At 35.5% G+C, this 20,118-nt stretch overlaps 1 protein-coding gene across 7 annotated transcripts in view; it reads left to right on the top strand.

Annotated features, from left to right (window-relative positions):
* The first annotated feature begins 155 nt into the window (after positions 1-155).
* LOC144451856 (eukaryotic translation initiation factor 4 gamma 3-like) overlaps positions 156-20,118 on the top strand; it is a 42,101-nt gene continuing 22,138 nt past the window's right edge. For 3 of the 7 annotated variants that reach the window (XM_078142767.1, XM_078142766.1, XM_078142764.1), the window contains exons 1-6: positions 156-211; positions 348-501; positions 12,537-12,603; positions 13,177-13,374; positions 14,179-14,346; positions 17,931-18,017. In XM_078142767.1, coding sequence (XP_077998893.1) covers positions 419-501; positions 12,537-12,603; positions 13,177-13,374; positions 14,179-14,346; positions 17,931-18,017 — 603 coding nt within the window. In that variant the 5' untranslated portion in view covers positions 156-211; positions 348-418. Of the gene's footprint in view, positions 212-241; positions 263-347; positions 502-12,536; positions 12,604-13,176; positions 13,375-14,178; positions 14,347-17,930; positions 18,018-20,118 lie in introns of those variants that run through there. The other 4 variants (XM_078142770.1, XM_078142769.1, XM_078142768.1 and 1 more) reach the window with 2 other exon arrangements.

Here is a 20,118-nt window from a genome sequence, read left to right as displayed (position 1 = left end):
TGGTGATATTTGTTACGTGACCAATAGCACCATTACTGGCATTAGCACAGCACGGATCATGTCGTCAAATTGTGGGTGAACGCCCTCTAAGTATGACGTCAGAATCCGTCTTTTCCGAAAATTAATCTATGTAGATTCGCGAAATAGACTTTTCCGGAAATTGCCGAACCCAATTCGGGTTTTTTGTCTCCTTGCGGATAATCGCAAGAAGGTATAGGAATGGTTGACATACCGAAAGAAATCGCTTTCATCCTTCAAATTTGTGAGTTTTTTGGAAAATTCAAACCATACATTCGAAAGATCATTATTTCCCCCTCATAGGTTGATACTTATTTCTTCATTCACAGGAGATTCCGCTTGGAAACAAGCCGTCGAACCGGTGGGTCTACGGCCCTACCGCCTTTTCCTTCACGTTGCAATGAGTGTACCTAAGGGCAAAACATCGACTGTTTCACAGCCACATATCGGATCACAACAACAGCAACAACCACGACACCACACGTATCCTTACACGATTTGGTAAAGATCACAAAATTAACGGTAAGATTACGCGAAGTGCGTATGTTTTTAATGTTTCGGTTGATGTGTTGATATGTGTACGTTGCTTTGGATAGCCATTGCGACACAGCCCATTTTCGTTTGCAGCGTGCATAATGCTGAGCACAACCGGCAAACGCAGATTTCTGTCAGAATTTACAGAATTGTTTGACCTGGACTAAATCTTCATCAATATATAGTATATGTGCATCCATCTGTTTACGTTTCGAGAGCAAGCACGTCTCTATCTGGCTGCATGTTTAGTATGACGTGGCCCACATGGTTAGGGAGGCGATCTGCCGGTACATGTGACGGCATTGACATCATCACTCGACCAACTATGGCGTAGTTTTAAAAAAAATGAAAGAAAACATATTGAAGGAAAAAAACAAAACTCCTATTATTCTGAGAGATCTCATCCAGCGAAATTTACACCTTGTCCACAGAATGAAAAAGAATCGAGATTTATATTTTAACTTGATAGAAATATATGACTTCACAATATTTAAAAACAAAGCTTTTAGAAATGTTTCTCATTCAATCGTGTGAATTAGTCATTCACTGACCAGCCTGATATTCATCCATAAAATTGAGTCACCAGTTCATCAAATCAAAACTTAAAGTCATCTTGAAACTTCATTATCAACTTGAATGGCTTTATTTTGCTGAATGATATCCAAAAAACAAGTGATGTATGGTTTCATCAGATAAAAGGTGAAATCTGCACATTTTTTTCTGTAGTTTCAAATTTTCCAATAGGCATATTTGTAAATTATTTTGGGTGATTTATGTACCAAGTTCATATGTAGCAGTGAAAAGCCAACCAAGTACTGCAGTGGACTTGGCTTCCTTCTATATAATCATTTTTGAAATAGCTTTGTCATTATAGACAGTTATGCAATAACTGTAAATATGTGTACATAGGGTGGTATGGTGATAGTCTGTTGGGATACAATATTTTTAAAGAGTACTTCTTTTGTTGGGTGAATCCAAGTATTTTTGGCAGTGACAAATAAAACAAAATTTGTTGAGTCACAGTTTCCTCGTATGTCAGCTGATCTGTTCATGTGAGCAGGACCCCCCCCCCCCCACCACCACCATTACAGTCAAAATACATTTTAAATAAATACTGAAAATGATCAAATTAAATGTCTTTAAAAAATGAGACATACACAAATACAGCATAATGGGTGTGGATATTTTAGTTGGGAAGCCATTTTGACAATGAACTGGGGATTTTTGATTTCTTTTGTTTTTATGTCCATATCAATTGGTTTGACCTATTGTTACAACAAAGAGTTGTGCAATCAATGCAAGTCATTAAAGTGTGACAAAGACATACCAGATGTCGCATACAGAAATCATAATGATTACTAGAATATAACCAACAAGGACATGTTCCAGTCAAACCTGAATTTATTCCTGACCTCCAGTTGTTGTGTCCAGTCTGTCCAGAACACAAACCCTACTAACTTACAGATTTAGTGGTGTGTTGTGAATCATAACGAGAAATAGTGTTAAAACACATTATTTATGTCAAATTGAGACAATTAATTTATGTTCAAGGTAATGGCAAGCAATTAGGTTGGACTAACTAAGATGTTTTATTTAGGACAAATGGACACCACCCTGGTTCAGGTTGATTGATGACTTTTTGACCCAAACAGATTTGACTGAAAAACCTCACTCTCAGTGGGCTGAGATTGAATATTTCACACAAGTCTGAACAAATGTTTGTATTTGTCGCCGAGATATTCATAGTAAACCATTGGTGTGAGAGGTTATTTTTCTCAGGACTATTTTGAAACAGTATTTAATTAACCCTCCTGAGGGTTAGGGTAGGGGGTGGTATTTGTGTGTACAGAAAAAATACAAGTTTGGGAAAAATAGGATTACAAAACAGTTATGTTATTCCGATTACATTCGATTTTAGAATAGGTGGGGTAGGTAGATTTTTCATTTTATTTTTTATATTTTTTTTTTTTCATATGTGAGTGTCTAGTTCAGATAGTTATGTTTTCCATATGATATATGATATGATGTCTTTTATTACCCGATCAAGAAAAAAGAAAAATGACATCACAAACGTAAATACAAAATAAGCAAACAATCAGATCGGATAACAGTAATCAGAAAATAGCTATGCTAATTGTGTCTGACCCTGGTCTCTGTGTTATTGATTTCTTCTCATCAGATGTACAGCCATTATAAATCTGATGAAGTTTTATGTTGTCTTTTCAAGTTGGTGCGAGACTTCACAATTTTATTATTTTTTTCTCAAATATGTAAAAAAAAATAAAAAAATTTAAGGTTGGTGTGAAAAACTATGTGGGGGTCAAGTAACCGGAACCAAACATTTTTTTGTACTAGGTCTTATCTGAATATATTACATGGGATCATTCTTTTGTTCTGGAACCAGTTTTCAATAACTCTGCCAAAGAGCTGGTTTTCACTCATAAATTTTATTTCTGATCTGAACTGGGCCTGTAAAGTAGCCATATGGATGAGGATTTGGGTATTTATTTTGGATTTTTGATGTATAAAACAATTTTATTATGTTTATTCCTACTTGAAAAATCAATGTGAAACAACATGTACCAAGTCTGTTTGTAAATCATTACACTGCAAAAGATTGATGAATGTGTAAAAAGGTTTGTTATTGTAAGTACAATATCAAACATTTCACAATTTTTTTTAGCTTTTTGCAATGTATTGAGTTACAAACACAGACTTGGTACATGCTGTTTTTGACATCGAGTAGGAAGCCATGATAATTTTCTTTTTATGAATTAAAAATCCAAAATAAATACCCAATCCTCATCCATATGGCCATTTTAGTAATAATAAAAACCAAGTGCAACTGTGATTTGTATATCACTTCAAAAATATTCGCTTTATTTACATTTTTCAAAAAATAATACGAAAGTATGAATCAAAATTACAACATAGATAGCCAGACTAAAGTACTTAAGATAGTTATTAGGGTAATACTATTATTTTTAGTATGTGATTTTTACAGATTTATCTTCTATCAAAAGAATAATGATACATTGAACTCAAATAATTTACTTGCTTCTTCAGACACAAAAATATGATAACAGATGGATCAATGTTCATGGCAGTTCACAAGGAGTAACAAATTGCTCTCGAATAAACCATGTACCAATGAGAGTGCAGTGTTTTTGTTACTGATGGTAAGCAGGTAAAATCTACCTGGGTTTTCGTGTCATTGTACCGAGTTTTCCTACCAGTATTTTTGGTCAAGGGTGGTAAGCAGGTAACTCTACCTGAGTTCCCCTGTCTCATGTTACCATACAACCTTAGCAGAAATACTGGTGTCTTTCAGTTACCAAGATGCACAACTTTTGCATACAGTACAGTGCATTTTGTATACTCGATGGTTTCACCACTCAGTTGAGGAAGGGATCATTGTCACCTGATTGTACCCTGGGTATCCAGAGTTAAAAGCTGCTTCTATTATAAAAGGTATTCAGTATTTCTTATGTAGAAAAACTGTTAAGTAAACATCTCAGAATATCTTTTCAAAGTTTTTATGATGAAAACATGATTTCAAATGTAATATAAACAAAACAAAATGTATTCACACAGATTACTTCGTCTCATGCAATGCATCTTGGAAGAACTTAGATTATTTTATAGTGCCTAAAGTGAAAACCGAAAAATTTGCACAAGATCACTTGCTGTCTATTTAAATGAGATATCACAACAAACACTTACTAATTTGTTGTAGCTTGCCCCGTCATTTCCATTCCAAACCCTAAATAACGTTTTCTTGCACACAGTGCAAAGAAATAAGAGGTTAAAAATCTAAGCCATATTTTGACTTGCAAATTATTTCTTGCATCGTCTTCTCCTGTGTTACCATACCTGCAAGGTTAACAGCAACTTGAAGGTCAGAAAGATACAATTATTCAAATTAGCAGGATACTTCTGTAATTGTAATTGACAACACTATATGAGGTGTATTGTGTAAAAGATGATGCTGTTATAATATGGGGTGTGCAAAGTGACGTTCATGGCCAGCCTTTGTATCACAGCTTATTTGGCTCGCCAATTAGCATGTTGTCATGCCAACCATAGACTTTTGAACTGCATGCATAGTAAAAAGTACCAGCAGATATTTCATTTATGGACATTTCAAGTCAGGGAGTGTTAAGCTTGTAATTAGTGTTTTTTGAACTGATTCTATATTGTATTCTTAGTTGCTCCTGCCTCATTGTGGATGACTTTCTCCATCTCCCATCATGATCCCCAGTAGAGTCTTCCAAGAAAAGTCTCTGGACCAATGGGGGTCTGTTAGTAGTGTGACGAAAACTTCAACAGTGCCAGTAAAACCAGTCACACACACTTAATGTCACATTTACGATAAGAAAGGGGACAATTAAACTCTTGACGCAAACACTTCCCTTTCTACTTACTATTAGAAAAGGGAAGGCAAAAGTTGTAACATAGACACTTCTTCTTTAACCATATTCCTGTCATGGGTCGGATCTGCTAAGTGGTCAAGGCAGTAATGAATGTAGCCGTTTTATTGCCCTCCGGGGATTACCACTCCATTTGGCTGCTCAGGACTTTCAGTGAAATTTAGTTATTTTATCTTTTACTTACACAAGCCACCAACTTGACCGGTTAATCTGGTGTGAGGGTGAATTTCTGACATACATGATTTTGACTACACTATCCACTGACTTGACCTGAAGAGGGTTTAAGCGGAACCTTCAATGTCTCAATTATGGATAACTTGACATTTTAAGAGTTGGGGAGGGGGGGTGACATAATATTTGGAGTTTGACATAATTTTGGCAATGGACAGCAGTATATAAGCACTGGCAGTAAAAACACTGCCTTAGAATGATGGGTTTTACTAACACCACACTTGGTAAGATAATATTGTCATCAAACAGCTGGTGAATGGTAACTTAAAACAGGTTATACAGTGGGTAATGTTTTGAACCGGTCAAAACATGGAAACACACTTAGACCAGTTTGTCCAGGATGTTGAGTGGTTAGTCTTTTAGAACTGACAAAGCAACAAGAGTACTGAACTAAACTGACTTGTCAGAAAATGGAATTGGTACTGAGACACCCATGGTGAAAATAAATGTGAAAAAAAACGTAGACAATTTAGTGAAGCCAGTGAGGGCTGTGAGTGAGTCAAAATGTGGGTGTAGTTTTGAACTGGTCAGAATATATAACACATTCAATATATTTAGGTAGTGTACAGGTAGCTGACTGGTTTAAAAGTGAAATCAATCATGGCCTAAAGCCACTATGGAATGCACTGGTAGTTCTAACCTAAGTAACATGATACTATAATGTGTCCATGAGTTAAAATCCATAAAGGTTAGTTGTGAAGAAAGAGATGTGGACATGGCCTGCTCAGACAGGACATGGCCCTTGATCTCAATACATGACCTCAAAGGTAGTGTATCACAATAGTGGTATTTTTAGTCAGAAAGGTGGGACATGTTTACATTTGGTGCCCTGTGTCCATGCATAGCTATATTTCTGGTATATACTGGTTTCGTTCATTTCTAGCTTGACACATTTAACTACGAAAGGGGCATGTCACTGTACAATTTTATAAATATTGACCTCTGGCAGCCAAATTTGCCAAAAAAAAACTGCAGTATGTAGACTCCATTGAAATTGATACCATCATATTATCAAGGACAAGTTTTCTATTAAGACTTTGACCTTTGACCTGGCCTCCAGGGTCAGTTATCAAAACCTAGCCATTTCTTGTATATTGTAGACGTGCTGTAATATTTATGTCTGACCAATTTCTTTCAAATTTTTTGTACAGGCAGTACAGAACAGAAATATACATGCATTATATTTGGTGCTGATTTGTATTGAATGTGACACAATAACTTGTGGCTATGTACTGTTATTGAAATACAAATGCATACATTTGTACATTATCAGTATTTTAGTATGATGTCATATGTCACAGGAAGTGACATCAGTAAATATGACAATTTTCATGACCTCTGGTGTGACCCCAGATTTGCATATACCAGTTGTGCTAGTGGTGTGATGGAAATTTAGCATGGCTTGACAGTCGATATAAAATCTATCCATTTTTATACACACAATCTTAGTCTGAATGATGACAGTCATCAGAAAAGATTAGAGGCATATGAAAATCTGAGAATCAATTTTGGAGAAAAAAAATTAATAAAACAACAGAAATATTTGTGTGGCACATTGTTGGAGGTTGTGACCCGGAAATATGTGACATATGGAAGCATGTTGCAGACAATATACCGTATATAAATTGAAGGGTGGCGAATATAGTTGTCAAATTTATCATTTCACCTGTACTAGGATAGTATGGCTAAAGGATTCAGCGGGATGCCACAGAATGTTGAAATATTCATAGCATGTAATGGACACATGGGATATCTACATGTCAATTGTCAATGGAAATAGACGGGAACGATACTGCAGAGGCCCCGGCAAGGTTTTCCCAGTGTATGAAAATACACTGGGAACGGCGCTGTTGAGGCCTGGTTAGGGTTTCCCAACACTGGAATGTTGTGGCAGTCTATTCCAATCCGGGATTGTTTTATGTCGCTACATTGTGAGTTAATTTATTTGTATTCTTTTGTGTATGGGTTAATCTACCTGTTGTTCTTACAAGTGAGATTGTTATGTAAGGATGTCTTGGTTAAAGCACACTGATTTCCACATTGTTACAGTTCACATAAGTTCATTGGTTTGCATATTTGAACTGATTCAGTGTCTTGCTTGGCTCACCATACTTGAAATGCCCTTGGTATAATTAAGGCATGTAATAATGTATATTAATTATATGCGACCTAGACAACCGGAGTATCAAGTTCTTGTGTCTATATTTACAAGAATATAGAAAAATGATCTGAAACGTGTCTTTTTCCTCGGGTCAGGTTGAAAGGTCAGTTTCAAATGCGTGTATATTGTAAAATAGCTATCGATCTTCATGCATTTGTCATTTGAAATATCATACTGGGTATTCACAGATAGTAAATGCAGGGCTTAAAATCAGTATTAGTCCATTGAATATAAACAGCTAGGACTAAATTTCATATTTAGACTACTAAATTTATAAGGGATGATCTGTTATAGACATTGGTTGAAAAAAATGTAGCTGAAACAGTTCATGTGGAGGAAATCTGATGGCCGAGCAGAGAGAGGTTATAATTTGAACACTAAAATGGCATCTCTTTTAATGAGTTCTGTTTATTCCATGCACACTAGACAATGTTGAATGTCGGTATTGTAAGCAATGTAAATCACTCAACGTTAAACCATGTGATGAATTAATCATCAAATTTAAAATTCACAGAGTACAACAGTAAACATATTTTAGTAGAGTCTAATTACTGTAGTAGTTCATAGTACTATGCTACATGTATGTGTCTCGCATACATAGCCATCTAGCTATACCACTCGCAGCACAAATGTGTTTTGACATTGTGTATGGCTTCCTTTGTCTGTGATGATTGGTGCTTGCAGACATTGAAATTAACAGTAGTCCAGAACACATAGACTACTAAACATTGTATCCAGACTACCAAATTAGCAGTAGTCCAGGACACATAGACTACTAAACATTGTATCTAGACTACCAAATTAGCAGTAGTCCAGAACACATAGACTACTAAAAATTGTATCTAGACTACCAAAGTTAGTCTCTTGGAGTAAAAAAGAAAATTTAGCTGAAACATTTCACTTCACCAATTCTGACCACCAAACATAGATATTAAATTTGAGTTCTAACTTAGCTGTTTGCTTACACTGTAACTTTGTATGTAACAAAAAAACATTGTCGTGATTATTCTGCACAAAGAAAATGAAAGGACCATAGGTATTGTATGACCGACAATTAACAGTCCAAATGAGCTACAATTTAGTGTTGGCCACAATGACGATAGTATATTGTATGTTAATCCTCTTTCTCCCTAGGGCCATTTGTTTGTAAACAAGTTATTACTAAGTAACTGAAAATTTCTACTCACAGAGTCAAAAAATTTCTTGGATTGAATGCCAAATTTATATCTCAGATAACTTGACTGCTAATATTCTATCATATAGTATATTCAGTTTCTTTGGAGAATATTCATGACACAGCTTAGAACAACCCTGAGGATTCTGATGCGACATCAGCAAAAATTGAGGGTTGCTTTCAAGAAATTTTTTGATTCAATGACTATTTTCCAGAGTCTTTGTAAGTGATTTCTAAACAGGATTGTATATTTCACAAAATAATTTTACCATTACAGAGTAGTAAAAAAAAATTTTGAGCAGTCGTCTATATATAGTTGAATGTCAATATTTTGTGTATATATATATATATATATATATATATATATATATATATATATATTGAACAAAATTCATCCCCTGTGATTCTGTTTCATCAGTAATTGGGTGGACATGCTGTTTTTTCAATCAAAAAATAGGGGAAGATGTCATTTCTTAACTTGGATTAGTATTTATGTTATTCATGGTTTTCAGATTTCATGTGTTTATGTATAGTGTCAGTAACTGTTATATCAAATGCATCACCAGTTCACCATTGCTGTTATTACCAAATCGAAATCTGTATATCACTTTTCATATTTTTTGTGAAGTATGAGTAATTTCTATGTTACATCTTTTGGTCACAATTCAAAATCTGTGAACATGTAGTCTCAAAAAGTAAGATTTTATCAGAGTTATTGTACTGACCACATAAGATTCACCATTGTTATCATTCAAATTTCAAAATCGACAAGTTGTCTTTTGGGAAGTAGGAGTCATTTCTATGTGACATGTTTTAATCGTGACTCAAAATCTAAAAATATTTGGTCCCAAAATGTAAAACTTTATAGTCATTGAACTGACCACATAAGATGTGCCATTTCACCATTTCTGTCCTTTGTGAAGCATGTCGAGTGTTTTCTATGTTAAATGTTTCAGTGGTGACTCAAAATTTAAGTGTTTAGTCATAAAAAAAAATTTTATGTAAGGTTTCACCTTGAAAAAGCGGACAATGGCAATAGACAAACAAGGTGCACAGAAATAAGATGGAAACATGCCTTTGTTTGCACTCCGCATTTGCGCAAACAACTCCACATAAGGGACTCAAGTTGAACGCCCACAACAATTTCTCAGAAATATCATGAAGTTTCACTTTGATGTAAAATATAAAAATACATGTTGATTTGCTATGTTGAAGTTTCAAACATTACGTATGTGAACAGCTGTGAGTTTCTTCCTTGACTGTGATTTATAGGAGAAGTACATTATTTATAGTTTTTTCAAGGTCTAAATGTCTAATATTTGATAGATTTATAGGTATCCATATTGTAAGATATGAATTGTCAAAGATTGAAATATAATGATTAATATATGAGAATAAATATTCATGGACTAGTAGTCTAGTTCTATCCCTCATCGAATATTTCAGATAGCTGTTTCAGACACCATGTTGGCACCCAGACTAGGTTAATAGTTTCAAATGAAAATTTGTACGCCGAGTAAAAATTTTGTTGGAATCAAATCACATCTTTTCATTGACGACTAGTCGGCATCGAAGTACGAGAAAGTTGTATCTAAATTGGGACGCTGGGGTCGCAATCCCAGCTGTAGCACGCCAACTTTGTTTCACAGGTCTCTTTATAGATGTGTGAGAATATCCCACTGTAGTACAACCCTTGATGACAAAATATCAGCAAGAATTTGGGATTCACTCCAAGTTATTTTGAATTCGAGTATAATTTTCATTCAAAATGGTGAATTTAGATTTGATTAACGACATGTTATTGTACCCTTTTGATTCTTGCATGTCAAAACATTTTTCTTCAGTTTGACGAGATTTATAAATAGATTTATTATCAGAATGTAAGTGAATTAGTTGTAGGAAATGTATAGTGGAAAGCAAAATTATCAACTGTAGAGACATGATTAATTTTAGTTGATACACGAGGTAACCTATTAATTAAGTGGATTGGGGTAACACTACTTTGTAAGAGTTTTATTGTGCTTTTGATGTAGTCTGGGAATTACAGTGATGGAGAAGGGGGTGTGGGGGAGCTGAGATAGATTTGGTGACCCTTGTAAAATTACTAGGAAACTGAGGTAGATTTCACCTACTTACTACTGCTTTGTCAAAACTCTGGTCTAATAAAATGACTTCAGAACTTGGGCAGATTTTAACTACTTGCTGCCTTTGGCAAAAACAGTAAAGATTTATACTAAAGGTATGAGTAACTTGAATGTGTACTAATTATTTTGGTGCACAAATTAGCAGAAAGATACCTTTTCACATTTAGGCTGCACTTGTTATAGCCGATAAACAATTTTTGACTTCAGGGAACTTATAATTTACCGCCACATCATTTCGGTGATTTAAGTTATGATTTACCTTTATTATTGATGAAATATTCATAATTTACAAGTAAAAGTGATTCCATTTTAACCGGGTTCATTTTGTTGCAATAATTGTTGTGTAACTAAATAAGCTAAAATAAGCTTAGAGACAAAATACATGTGATCACAATAATATGAGAGATACAATTATTGCGATTTGACTCTAGAAACCTGTATAATATAGAGAAATGGCAAATACATGTAGAGATCTGACTAGAAACCTAGAAAAATAACATATTTGTATTTTCAACCTGTGTTCTGTGACTCTCAAGAGAACGAATAGAGAAGGAAATATGCAGACATTTTGATCTAATGATAATTAGTTTGACCTTGACTTCTTGACTATTGCTGTCATACAGGACACACCCATCAATGTGATAGTGTGACCTGCATACAGAGATCACTTGGGGGACCAGTCTAGCTTAGCTTGTATGCTTGCTATCTAGTATTTAAAGACCAGCCTAGCTTTGTATGTTTGCTCTCTACCAGTATTTAAAGACCAGTTAGAAAGAGGATTTAACTTTAGGTGTAAAAACAATTGTCTGACTACAGCTGTAGAAAAAATTTGATCCAGAAGAAAAGATTAATCTGATGTGATCCACATGGCTCTACTGATAAGATAACACCAGTGTGTGAAACTGGGACTGAAACCCTGGCCTTTAAAAACCCAGTTACTGTAAAATCTAGATTTGAACAATGGTATTCTGACAGAGCTGTAAAAACAGTAGTTCCTAAACAAAAGAATAATCCTATCAAATTGATATGTCCTGTTTACTGATAAGAATAACACATGGATTTGTATCCTAGGCTGTAGATTGATTATTGTGAAATAGTTTCAAATTTGAAATGGCTATATGAAAGACTGTCGAAATTAATAGTAGGACATACAGACTACTAACATTGTATCTGTATTACCAAATCTATGAGGACAGTATAGTGTGTCAGATCTATGAAAATGAAAAGAGCATTGTAGCAGAAAGAGTTCATTTGGCTATACATGTATCTGGCTACCAAGCATACATATACATTGTGCAAGTTAAATTTTAGCCCTGGAGTACAGTATACATACTTTGTGTGCATGTCTGTGTGTGTGCGCGCATGTGTGATACATGTATATTTCTGTCTTATCTACATATCCGTTTGTTGGCATTATAAAGCCCTTATATGGGCCCCATCATTAATAAGAAACTTGTGCATTAGAATTAAGGCCCCTTTATGGGCCCATTCAAGTTCAATACTAAGAGATCATACATCTATTAACCAGGCCAACATATGCTTCTCAGAATGCTTGAATCAGTCAAATATGTCTGAAATCCAAAACAAACAATATTGTAATACAAAATAAACAATTGTGTATTTCCATAAAGTATTCCACTGGCTTGAAGCCTTTTAAATGAACAATACTATTGCAGACTTATTTATTGCTTTGCACCTATTGCTTTACATAATATTTCATTTGTTTAGAGAAAATGAACAATACACTATTGTCATAATCATGGGTGCTTCCTTTCCCATAATGCTATGTTTCAAAATGTTGCCATGAATGTTTGTTGGCGTATTCCTTAACTCCAATAATACAGTAATAGGTACCAAGGTGGTGGTGGTGGCAGTGGACATCAGGATTTCAGAATACCATATGGTGGACAGGTAAGGCAAATTTTGTGGTCATTATTTTCTAGTTTTGTTCAGCGAATGCATTTGAATGGGAATATGTACATTTCTTTGTTATATTGTGGTGAGCTACCCATTTCTGACAATGGTGTCATTCCATGTTATTCCCTAATACTGTTCTTTGTTCAGGCAAGGAAAATATGAGTGACTTAAGGAGCCTTGTAATAAATCCCCTAGGTTACTACTATTTTACAGCTGAATGAAGTTTTCAGCAAAGTGTAGTCTCTCTTGCTGAACTTTGACTTGGAAGTCAACGATTGGTTTCTTTGATTATCGATAGTTTCAAAACTGTCACTGAAGTGGGGATAGGATTGGGACAAGAGTAAACATAATGGGTAATATACAACATTCTTGCAATCTTTAAAGCCATTGTTACAATATAAGTTCTCAGTAAGACATTTTCTTCAAGAAATAAATAATTTTGGGTAAATGGGCTATGGAGGTTTCTATTGGTCGATACAGTAGGTTCAACAGATGTTGACTTCAGTAGAAAACTAGAGTACACAAAGTGTGAGTCACCGAGTCATGTGTACAGTAATTTATTTACAGCAAATACCACCAAGGCAACATTCACCTGCGACTCAGAGTGCAGGAGCCCCACATGATCTAAATAAAGGCCAGCAGCCACAGGTGGCTCACACACCACCACAGTCAGTAACAGCGCCACCACAGCCACAAGCTGGGGTGGTGCCAGGAACACAGCCACCTTCAATGATGAATCCTTACCAACAACACAGACAACAACAGGTAAGTGACTGCATCACAATCTGGTAGTCATGACAACAAAGCTGACCAGTAGTGTTACCTTCTAATAAATGACAAACAATTTTGTGTCAAAATGGAATTTTTTTTATGGGTCACAAGACGTTACTTTGTGTCCGTGGCACATCAAATTGACTGAGAGAGGACACTGCAGATAAAATATGTGCAGTTGGTTGAAAGTAAAGTAGTTTGTATTGAAGTCTAAACTTTTGATTTTTGTTCCCTGAAATAGAATTTAAAATCCCGAGACACATCACAAAAACAACAATCAATGAATCAATTTCTGGTTTTCCCCCATGACTTGTGCTCCACCTATTTCACATGCATTGCAATCAGTACATGTCAGAATAGGTCAAGTTTCTTTTTCTGTTTTGATACTTTAACGTGAATTGTACCGTGCGTCTAGTCTGTTTAAATATTTCCCATCATTGGTCACTTTTAGGAATAAATATTTAGGAAAATAAACAAGTTGGGTAATGGGTGTGTGATAGTTTGAAATGAACAATGGTCTAGGACACATCTTTTACTAAATACGATCTCTGAACGACCAAATTTAGGTGGTAGTCTGTTAGACCAAGAGACAGTAGTAGAAAAAAAAAGCTAAAACGGTTCATTTGGAGAAAATTGACTAAGCAAGTACAGAAGTTAAATTCTAGCCGTGCGATAAAAAACCAAAGTAATATATAGTTTGTGAATGTTGACTGCAAAACAATTAAGAAATTTATTCAGAAATGTCAAGATTTTGTTTTAACAATAACCTACCCTACTGATTCTTGTTGATACACGTAGCCATTTTACCAACCTCGGCAACAAAGGCCAGGACTGAGTATGCAACGAGCTGTACCACCTCAACCCCAGATGTACTCAACAAGTCCTGCAGCAGCACCAGTCATGCAACAACAAACACACCCACAGTATCAACAGGCCATATATATTCCACAAACTCAACAAATGAATGTAAGTAGACTTGTCGTTGGAAATGTGAAATGTGTGTGTTAGTTAGTAAGTTAGTTACTGAGTAATACACTGTGTTGTACTTACACAGCTAATGGATTGATATGACTAAAGTAATACATTGTACTGAACACTGCTAGAAAGATAGATACACACACACACACACACACACACACACACACACACACACATACATACATACATACATACATACACACATGCACACATACATACGCACACACATACATACATACATACATACATACATACATACATACATACACACATGCACGCACACATACATACATACATACATACACACATGCACACATACATACGCACACACATACATACATACATACATACATACACACACACACACACACACACACACACACAGCTACAGCTGAAGCATTGGATACAAGAAGAAAAGGCATAAATAGTCAAGATGTGTGAGATACAGTTTAGGACATGTATGTACACGTCATTTAATGTAACACATTCTATAAATCTTTTGTTGCTAATGTAGTCTATTCAGTGTAACACCTTGAAGAATCATGCTGAGATGGTTCTATGATCAGCATGAAAAACTATGTCCTGACGTTAGCGTTACTTCCCAGTGGTTAATAGTCTCTATAGTGGTGCATATGAATAATACAGTGTGGTTTGCTATCATAGATTGAGACTGTGCCTTTTTATAATGTGTCTGGTGCATCTTAGGGAAAGTTTGAAGTAAATGCAAAGTAGACAGGAAGTGATGTCATGAGCTCAGAGGAAGTGATGTCATAAAATGTGACTAGAAGTGATTAAATGAAATCTTGTGGTGTGATGTCATAAATGTACTATACATATACAGTACTGTGGCCCATTTTATTTTCAAGTTAAGAAAATTTACATTTACATTTTTTTTATCGTGTCCCCTTTCCACAAATTTTTGTCATGTATTTGGTTCCTGTCGTGATATTTTTCAGTTGACATCGGTAAAAGTTGATCAAAATCCTAATGTATGCTTTTACAGAAATGAAAAGTTCAAATATACACTTCCCCTCCCCTGTACCCCAGTCTAACTAAGGGTCTAGTAAGGCCTAGTACAGAATTGATAGCTATAAAATGTGAGACAGACAACTGTAAGTGTATTGAACTCTTATGAGAATGGTATGTAAAGATTGTATGTACTATGCTGTTATTTCAACTCAAAGTATGAAATCATCTCTACTGAATAATGTAATACTCTGATTATCTCCTTTTTTCTGTAATCTGCATTACATGCTTGCTGCATGTGTTACATGGACTGACTGACTGCTTCTTGTTGTACTAGTTCAGTGTTCTCCACGAGGGATTTTAACAGGGTAGTGCTGCCATTGACCACAACAGTTGTAATCTTTCTGAATTCCACATAGCTATGAGTGTGAATGATATGAGCTTCTAAATTATGCCCTGACATGGGACAAGTTTCAATTAAGTAATTTTTGTTCCGTAGACTAGTTCGATGATAAGTTCACATAATGTGACTACCGAAAATAGTCACTGCAAAAAAAAAAGTTGGGTTACATATGAAGCTATAATGGTGTGAGCTTTGGTTACTCCTCGCAGTGACCAACTCTCTGGTTTGCCCTTTTAGAAGTGTGAAATGACAGTGATTATCAATAATCATCCTGTAGCTAGTTCTGGCCTTTCCAGTATACTAATAACGGTTTTCCAGCCAAGCATTTTACCTTGTCAAAATGACCCGTCTGACTTGCCCATTTGAAGGCCCATGATTCCATCCTAGGTTCTTGTATTAGTTTATCTTATCAGTGGAGCCCTAAGGATTACGTAGGATTATTCTTCTGTTGTGGACAACCTTATCTATAGTTCTGCCAGACACCTAGATTTTAACCCTAATCTGAACTAAGCCATTAAATGATTAAAAATAACATCTTACATTGCTGCTAATGTGAAGTTTAAACGTAGTACCAATAATATTACTTTAACTGTATAGACACATTTGTCTAACCGATATAACGTACAAGTCACTGTAAACATGCTAGACTTTTACAATATACACTGCACCTTGCCCAAGAGAATGTGCCAAGTTAAATAATACACTCTACTTTCCAACTTCCATGAGGTGCGATTACACAATGTCACACAAGCTCAGTAAGCGAACATCGTTCATTTAGGACAAAACCCCGCCCCCTAAACAAACGTTCACAAGTATGAAATCACACATTTATATGGTCACACCACTACTATCGATGCAATATAAAAACATGGTAAACATGAGATGAATTTCCAACCCTATGAACCTGTTTACTGAGATGATGGTGAACACCATCAAAATACTACCAGAAACCCAGCACTGTGTCTCACATTAGAAGTAAATTTGTATCAACTTATCAACATCTCAGTAGTAAATACAGAAGCTGTTATCATTGTAGGCGTGAAAGTTTTAAAAATTTGATGAGACATGCAAAAATGAAGCTGAGTAATTACATTGATGCCAGACACCCTTCCCACTAAACGAATGAAGTTCATTTATTGAGCTTGTGTGACATTGTGCGATCATCCCTAAGTTGCAGACGATCTAGAAGGGTTTTATATAGAATTTAGAAAGTACATTTTAGATTGGGACTAGGTAAATCTATTTACAATTTTGTCGTCAAAACTAAATCACTGTTTTGACAAAAGAAACAAAGCGATATTAGACAAATATGTTTTTTCTGCATGTTCTTATTTACAGAAGGTAAGTCAGACAATGTCGATAAGTCTGGATATTTAGCTTGTCAGTCTGAACATGCCAAGTCGTACTGCCAGATTACAAGTCCAGACATGTTGTTAGGTCGTGTGTTAAATCAGACTGAATGATTCATTATTCTATACGTTGATGTTATTCTCCTATGTTTTTCTTCGTTCAGCCAAGGGAAATATGAGTGATCTAAGGGGGCTTTGTCACTACGAGTAGTGAGAACCCTTAAGTCATGAGTATTTTCCGACTGAATGAAGCGAAAAATATTGGGAACAATACAATTATACAATCGCCAGTAATATGAAAAAAAATTTTTAAAAAAAGGAAATTAATGGCAATTTTCAAGATTTCAACACATTTCAAACACAGCAGAACCAGTGACAAAGACACGCGCTGTCATGACATAGAACGACCAGGGTATATATTCCATATTTGTTGTTCAATTTGGACCATGCAGGGTATAATTTTTGTTAATCGCTTGCTACTGATATGTAGCTAACGGTTAACAAGAATGTCAAAACAACAAATGTTTATCACTCGTTACGGATATATAGCTAACGGTTAACAAGAGCACCAAGAATCTTTCAGTCTCGGTAAATAGAGCGTGGGGTACAGACTAGAGTAAATATTTTTTAGAAAAAGATTGGTGTTCTCCAAGGCAGGTGTGTCTGTGCAGCAGTTGAATTAACTGATTCAGTGGTGATGTTTGTACTCTGAGCTAACACACCCTAGTGTGTAAGAATTTAGTGTTCTTACCTAACCCGCACCAGTGACTTGAAAAGATTTGTCAGTGCCTGAATCTAACAGCTGGTTAAATAAGTCTCCTTCTCCTTTGTTATTTTACTGTGTATATTCCTAGAATCCTGGTCTGTACAGTGTTTCCACTGAGGAGTATAGTATGTATATGACTGGCAACAGTGGGCCAACAGTGTGGACAGCCTCAAATGTATGTTTCTAAAATTTACCTTCCTGATTGCTATTGTGCCTGTCTTGTCTGTCTGTCTGTCTTTCAGTTCTTGTACTAGTTTAACTGTGAGCATTTAATAAATGTAGTCTTTAGGTGGTGTGTGTCGTGTTAATTTACTATAAAAAAAAATACAAAGAACTGCATCACAGATATCCCCAAACCTGCCATGGTGTACCCTCCCCTTTCTCCATGCATCCCTTTCCAAGTTGGCGGCCATGTTGGATTTTTCCCAGAATTCCTTTGTTGGTCAAAGGTCAAAAGTAGCAAATGACTTTGACATCATGTCATGTAAGTAAGTTTGTATATGATGTTCATTACAGCAAAATATGGGACAAGTTTAATATGACAGCCAACTCTTGAGGGCTTTATATACCAAATTTTTTTTTCTCTTGTGGAGGACTTACTGATCAGGAATGATGTATCCTTGTTGGGGGATTATTTAGAATTTTAGAACATCTTAGTAATGCATGCTTTTTCCGATCATGAAAACTTAATTATATCTTTTAAACAAATGCATGTATATTCTGTATTGTGGAGAATTGCATGTACTGTTTTCTGGTATGATTGTACTGCCACTGCTATATAAGAACATATCAAGTTGAATTTTGTCTGGTGTATATATATCTATATGTCTATAAATATATGAAGCCTTGCATATGATTTGCTTGTTCTAGTACTGTTTGCAGTAATTTGAAGCACTGGATGTCTTTTATTCTAATTGTGTATTTTGTGCATGGTGGTTTTGGTCTAGTCTCTCTTGTCTGTCTGTCTCATATTCACCATCCAGTCAATACTGGACTTTTTGCATGCCAGGATGTCCGTATATATATAACAAGAGTTACCAACAATATGAAACCAACATTGAGATGAGTGGAGACTGTTCCGTCAATACTTAGCATGTGTTTATCTGAAATAAATGAGTACGGTTAACCAGCTGTAAATAGTCCATCCCATCAGCTTTCGCATTCAAGTGTCGATTGTTAATGTTACGCCAGACATACAGCTGCTGACATAAAACTGTGGACAAACAGAACCTGTTACAACAGGGAAAGTAAATAACTAAATTAGATTAAAAACACTTGGCACGGCATGTTGGAAGTACAGAGACTTGTATTACATTTCATCATTCGATGATTAAGAACAGTTTTACGACCACTTTATATAAGAGTTCAAGTTCACAAACAAATTTCCAGTTCCCCTTGCATTTCATGTACACATAAACTGTTCGTATGAACCATGGTGTGTAGTACAAGTCTCTATTTCCAACATGCTGTACCAAGTGTTATTAATCCAATTCATTCGTTTACTTTCCCTGTTTGTAATCGGTTCCGTTTGTCCATGGTCTGATGTTTGCAGTTGTATTTATTTTTTTATTCATGGATGTAAAATCAAGTTGGACATTTACAGCTGACCGTGTACTCCTTTATTACAGATATAGTGCATATATTACGGTTAGATCGTTCCTATGCTATCACCTTTGTGAACAGTCTACAGGTTTTATCATCTCAAGTGAAAGTGTGTTGACATGCACGTAAAGAACGTCAACTTATTTGATTGTATATAATTTGACAAGTCGGGGATTTAAACTGACATTGTGGTGGTCTGAATAGATTTGGTGACTGCTAACCATGCAAGCAGTGAAATGTTGATGTATGTGGGATGTCAGTATACAATATTTTATAGTACAAGTCCAACGACAACATGACAAAAATGTGGTATATGCAGAGTTATTCATTCCAATATTAGTCTGTATGATATGGTGTTAGGGCGCCCTCGGAAGCCTTAATTAAGAGAAGGCGCTAGACACCACGTATCAAACTGTCCAAAATACAGGAGAAATGAAGATGCCTTGATAATTTGTTCATGACAATGTTTTTATACATGCACACACACACACGACTTCAAATGCAAAATAAACAATTATGGACTTGCTGTGCACACAGTGGTGATGAGAAGTAGACAAGTGATGTTGATTGTCAGGTGGAAAGTAACTGAAGACATTGAAATTAAGTCTAATTTTAACAGCCTGTTTTTAGCAATACTGGCCACATTTCAATGTCATTGGGTAAAGGATCCTGTC

This window comes from Glandiceps talaboti, chromosome 21 (assembly GCF_964340395.1).
Source record: "Glandiceps talaboti chromosome 21, keGlaTala1.1, whole genome shotgun sequence".
NCBI lineage: Eukaryota > Metazoa > Hemichordata > Enteropneusta > Spengelidae > Glandiceps > Glandiceps talaboti.
The sequence above is the reverse complement of the archived record's forward strand: the minus strand, read 5'-3'. Positions and strand labels throughout refer to the sequence as shown.